We start from the raw sequence: 5,617 nt of genomic DNA, 5'->3' as shown, positions 1-5,617 counted from the left end.
TCACGCTGGAGACTCAGACTTGTGGGGGGAGGGAGGGAAGGGCATTTATTAAAACTTTAAAATCTGTACCCCCATAATATGCCAAAATAAAAAAAAATAATAATTATGAGTAAATGAACTATAGGATAGATATTTTTTAATATTTTATAGATTAAGAGTGTACTAATGTTTTTTTATTCTTGTTGCATGGATGAATTGTAGAGTGGAGAAATCTAGGCTTTTAGTTTTCTTGTCACCTGAATAATGTACATTGTACCCAATAGGTGACTTTTTATCCTCTACCTCCTTCTAACTCTCCCCATTCTGAGTCCCCAATGTCTATTATATGATTCTATATGACCATAGCCATTGCTTAGCTCCCACTTGTGAGAATATGTGGTGTTTGGTGTTTTGTTCCTGGATTATTTCACTTAGGATAATGGCCTCCAATTCCATCCAAGTCCAGAAAAGACATTATTTCATTCTTTTTAATGGCTGAGTACTACTCAATTATATATACATATATACACATACAGATATATGGATACACATACATATACACACACACACATATATATGTATACTCATACACCACAGTTTCTTTATCTACTCATCAGTTGATAGGTACTTAGGTTGGTTCTGTATCTTTGCAATTGTGAACTTTGCTGCAATAAACATACGAGTGCAGGTGTCTTTTTTCTAAAATGACTTCTTTTCCTTTCAGGAGATCCCTAGTAGTGAGATTCCTGTATCAAATGGTATATCCACTTTTAGTTCTTTGAGAAATTTCTACACTGCTTTCCATAGGGGTTGTACTAATTTACATTCTCACCAACACTGTGTAAGCATTCCCTTTGCACCACATCTGCATCAGCATCTATTCCTTTTTGAATTTTTAATAATGGCCATTCTGACAGGGGAAAGGTGGTATCTCATTTTGGTTTTAATTTGAATTTCCCTGATTAGTGATGCTGAGCCTCTTTTCACATGTTTTGTGGCCATTTGTATATCTTCTTTTGAAAAATGTCTATTTATGTCTTTTGCCCACATTCCAATGGGGTTATTTGTTTTTTTCTTGTTGATTTGAGTTCCTTATAGATTCTGGATATTAGTCTTTTGTCAGATATAGCCTGTGAGTATGTTCTCCAAACCCACAGTATACCATAGATTATTATTATTATTTTAAATTTTTTATTGAGACAGAGTCTCGCTTTATTGCCCAGGCTAGAGTGAGCGCCGTGGCGTCAGCCTAGCTCATGGCAACCTCAAACTCAAGCAATCCTTCTGCCTCAGCCTCCCGAGTAGCTGGGACTTACAGGCATGTGCCGGCATTCGCCACCATTCCTGGCTAATTTTTTCTATATATATTAGTTGGCCAATTAATTTCTTTCTTTTTATAGTAGAGACGGGGTCTCGCTCTTGCTCAGGCTGGTTTCGAACTCCTGACCTTGAGCAATCCACCCGCCTCTGCCTCCCAGAGTGCTAGGCTTACAGGCGTGAGCCACCGCGACTGGCCGACCATAGATTATTAATCAGGTTGCACAATCAGGCTTGATGTTTCTTTTTAAAGAATAGACAAAGACAAGAAGTTTTCTACAGTAAAAATTTAATAAATCAAATAAAATAATAAATTGATTAAATATAAAGAATGCATTTTGTCATATTAACCACAATGTAAAGGTACATAGGATATTTTATGAACAAAAATAATTTAAATCTCATAAATAGTTTAATAAACAAATATTTAAATAGATAAAGATATACATAAATATAATCATCTGTAAGGGACTAGTGCCTTTAGAGTTGAACACGATGATGCTTAACACCTCTGAAAACATCTGACAAATTTGATTCAATTCGTGTCATGAATATAGCAGAAATGAGAATCTTTGAAGTGGTGGAACTTGTGGAAATGTGAGATGGTGTATTAGTCAATGAGACTTGTTTCCACGTTGGACCAGGTCTCATTTCTCTCTCTTTAATCTTTCTTGCAAGAGTGTTGATGAAGAGATGGATTTCATGATTTCTGCCCTGACAACCTCCCAGGCACAAGGGCTGTACTTCTTCTCTTTCAGGTACAGAGTGATTCTTTGGAAGTATTTCCTCACAGCCAGGATGGAGTCCTCATTCATCAGGGCAGTCTCCTCCACTCCCACGTTCTGCAGCAGACAGGCTTCCAGCTCATCCAGCTGCTGGTAAAGTCCAGTGCAGAGTTTGTCCAGGAGGGTCTGATCCCAGGCATCAGATGAGTCGTTCGTGCTGAAGAGGTTGAAGATCTGCTGGATCATCTCATGGAGGACAGAGATGGCTTGAGCCTTCTGCAACTGGTTGCCATCAAACTCCTCCAGGGGAAATCTGAAGTCATTTCTGTCCTCCAGGCAGGAGAGAGGAGAGATTCTCCTCATTTGTGCCAGGAGTCTCAGGGCCTTGCTGTTACCCAGGCCATGGGTCTGAGGCAGATCACAGCCCAGAGAGCAGAGGGACGTGCAGCTGAGCCCCACCAGGGCCATCAGCACAGAAAAGGATGAGGCCATTGGGATGTTGCAGATGCTGCTGGGCTGTCTGAGGTGGGTGACCCTGAGCCTTGGTCTCTAGGTTCTCTGAAGACCTTGCTGTGTGCATAGGCCTTAAATAGGGAACATCCTAGTTTCTAAATGCATCCTAGTTTCTATATGTAGGTGCATTTTCTAAATGCACCCACATTACTTTCTACTTCAGCTTTTGTTTTCTTTATGCACTTTCTACATGGGTTTAGAGTAATTTCTAAACCATTTTTTTATTACTGTCTCCTTCCTACCTTGCCCCCAGAGTCTTTTTAGAAATTTATTTCTTAATTGAAACTGCCATTAAATTTTAATAACATATGCTGTATATCTATTTATGTACCTTATGTGTATCTCTATTTTATACATAAAATGTGTAAAGTTTATTCTTTTTATTAATTGAAGAGTTAAGAATGGAAAGAACTAAAAGTTAAATTCAAAAGCTATTGACATTTTACTTCATTCTATAAATTTTCAGGGCAACTTTTAACTTTATTTACTTATATAAATTACAATGTATCAAATTATGCTGAAAATTTAAAATATGTCAATATGTACATCATAATAATACCAACGTAATGACATACTTAAAATCATTCTAAACTTTAAAGGAGAAAAATGAAATCGTTTTCTCCACATTGATTTTTAATGTACTTAACTTTTTATTTTGCTTCATAAGAGAAACTAATTTTACTTCATTACCACTACTCATTCAGAGGTTGTGAAGATTTTTTTCTTTTCAGCACTTGTCATAATTATTGATGTGTTGGAAAACTTTAGTAGAATTAAGGGATAACATATAAAATATTTGCATTAATTTTCAAAGCCCACTTCATATTCAGAAGTACTGAGTCCCAAACATAAGCGACATCCAGAAGACAGTGACAGTCTGTAAGCAAAGGCCACCTCTCACTATCCCTGATTCACACAGCTCACAGCACTCAGGCAACTTACCACACTATTTTTTGGAGGATAGTAGCCCTGTGTCCTCCAAATCATCAATCCTCCATCTTTCCTGCCCTTGTCAAGTGAGGACTAAATCCCCAGAGTGTGTGTGAACTATAAAAATGGCATCATTTTTCCATCACTCAGAAGCCTAGGGTTTAAATCATTTGATGATATTTAGATGACACTAGTATAAAATCAGCCTGTCTGTTTAAGAATAGAGATCAGAAACGATCCGTTTTTAAATAAGCAAAATAAATTTTATTATTCATTATTTTTCATGACTCAATTAAAGTTAGTATATCATTAAACAATTAAAATACTCAAAGATCTGAAATGGGCACAGGAGCTTCCATAATCAATGAGCTTTCTTTCCAGAAATATGCTTTGCAAAATTAATAATCTTTAGTAATTAATTCAGTCAACACATTTTTATCAGATTGTAGAGTTCATCCTAATCGTCACATCTTGAGAATGTGGGATGATTCTGTCCAAGGTGTTATTCTTAGTGTATCAAACATAAGGAAATGAGCATTTTTTGTTTGTTTGAAATTGCGTTAGGGACTTAATGTGTATTCCCTCTCCATGTGGTATTTTACTGTGGAAATTTGCTTTGCTATTCCTGGATTCCTTTCATTTTCATCTTCATCTTCAGATTATGCCAATAAAGGGATGTGAATATGATAAAACAAATGGAATTTATAATGTTTGTATATACTGTTCACAACACTGTATCTTTCATTCTCATTTTACTTTTCCTAGAAAGAAAAAGTGGTTTGATTTTGCATCCCAAGGCATGAGGACAAAATAGAATAAATACAAATGTATGTCTAAATGAGGTAAAAATATCAGAAGAAACACAAAAGAAGTTAGAAAACATCTGGAGATAAATGAGAACAAAAAGAAAATATACCAAAACTTATGCAATGTAGTAAAAGCAGTGCTAAGTGGGAAATTTACAGTTGTAAAGTATTATACTAAAAAAGAAGAAAGAGTTCAAATCAACAATTTAATTTTACATCTTAAGTAATTAGAAAAAGAAGTGCAAACTAAACCCAAAGCCTAGCAGAAGGAAGGAAATAATACAGACCAGAGCAAAGATAAACAAAATAGAGAATAGACAAGCAATAGAAGCAAATCAATGAAAGTAAGAGTTGTTGTTTGTTTTGTTTTGTTTTGTTTTTTTGAAAAGCTGGTCAAAATTGACAAACCCTTAACTAGGTTCTAAGAAAAAAAGAGAAAAGACTCAAATAACAAAAATCAGAAATGAAAGAGGCAATGTTACAACTGATGCCACAGAAATCAAAAAGACCATAAGAGACTTTGGATAATCTAGAAGAAAGGAATAACTTTTCAGAAACACAGCACATATCAATTCTGAATCACAAAAAAAAATTAAAAATCTCAATGTAACTATTAAGGAGAATGAATCAATAATTAAAAAACCTCTGAACTGGCCGGGCGCGGTGGCTCACGCTTGTAATCCTAGCACTCTGGGAGGCCGAGGCGGGCGGATTGCTCAAGGTCAGGAGTTCAAAACCAGCCTGAGCGAGACCCCGTCTCTACTATAAAAATAGAAAGAAATCAATTGGCCAACTAATATATATATATAAAAAATTAGCCGGGCATGGTGGCTCGTGCCTGTAGTCCCAGCAACTCGGGAGGCTGAGGCAGTAGGATTGCTTGAGCCCAGGAGTTTGAGGTTGCTGTGAGCTAGGCTGACGCCACGGCACTCACACTAGCCTAGGCAAGAAAGCGAGACTCTGTCTCAAAAAAAAAAAAAAAAAAAAAAAAAAAAAAAAAACCTCTGAACAAAGAGAATTTCAGGACCACACCACTGGAGAATTCTACCAAACATTTAATGAAGAATTAATACCAATCTTTCTCAAACTCTTCCATAAAATTGAATAGGAGGGAACACTTCCAAACTATTTTTATTATGCTAACATTACCTTGGTATCAAAGCTAGACAAGGACATGACATGAAAACTACTACAGACCAATATTCCTGATGAATATTCATGCAAAAAACCTCAACAAAATACTTACAAATCAAATTCAAGGGCACATTTAAAGGAGAATACATTATGGCTAAGTGGGATTTATTCCTGGAATGCAAGAATGGTTCAACATATGGAAATCAATCAATG

At 36.1% G+C, this 5,617-nt stretch overlaps 1 protein-coding gene across 1 annotated transcript; it reads right to left on the bottom strand.

The window, feature by feature from the left end:
• Positions 1–1,943: 1,943 nt before the first annotated feature.
• On the bottom strand, positions 1,944–2,513 carry LOC105874217 (interferon alpha-10). The gene has a single exon (XM_020289192.2). It carries the CDS (start codon positions 2,511–2,513, stop codon positions 1,944–1,946), a length of 570 nt encoding a protein of 189 aa, XP_020144781.2.
• Positions 2,514–5,617: the final 3,104 nt, after the last annotated feature.

Source organism: Microcebus murinus, chromosome 12, assembly GCF_040939455.1.
Source record: "Microcebus murinus isolate Inina chromosome 12, M.murinus_Inina_mat1.0, whole genome shotgun sequence".
NCBI lineage: Eukaryota > Metazoa > Chordata > Mammalia > Primates > Cheirogaleidae > Microcebus > Microcebus murinus.
Note: the sequence above shows the minus strand (reverse complement) of the source record. Positions and strands in the feature narration are given on the sequence as shown.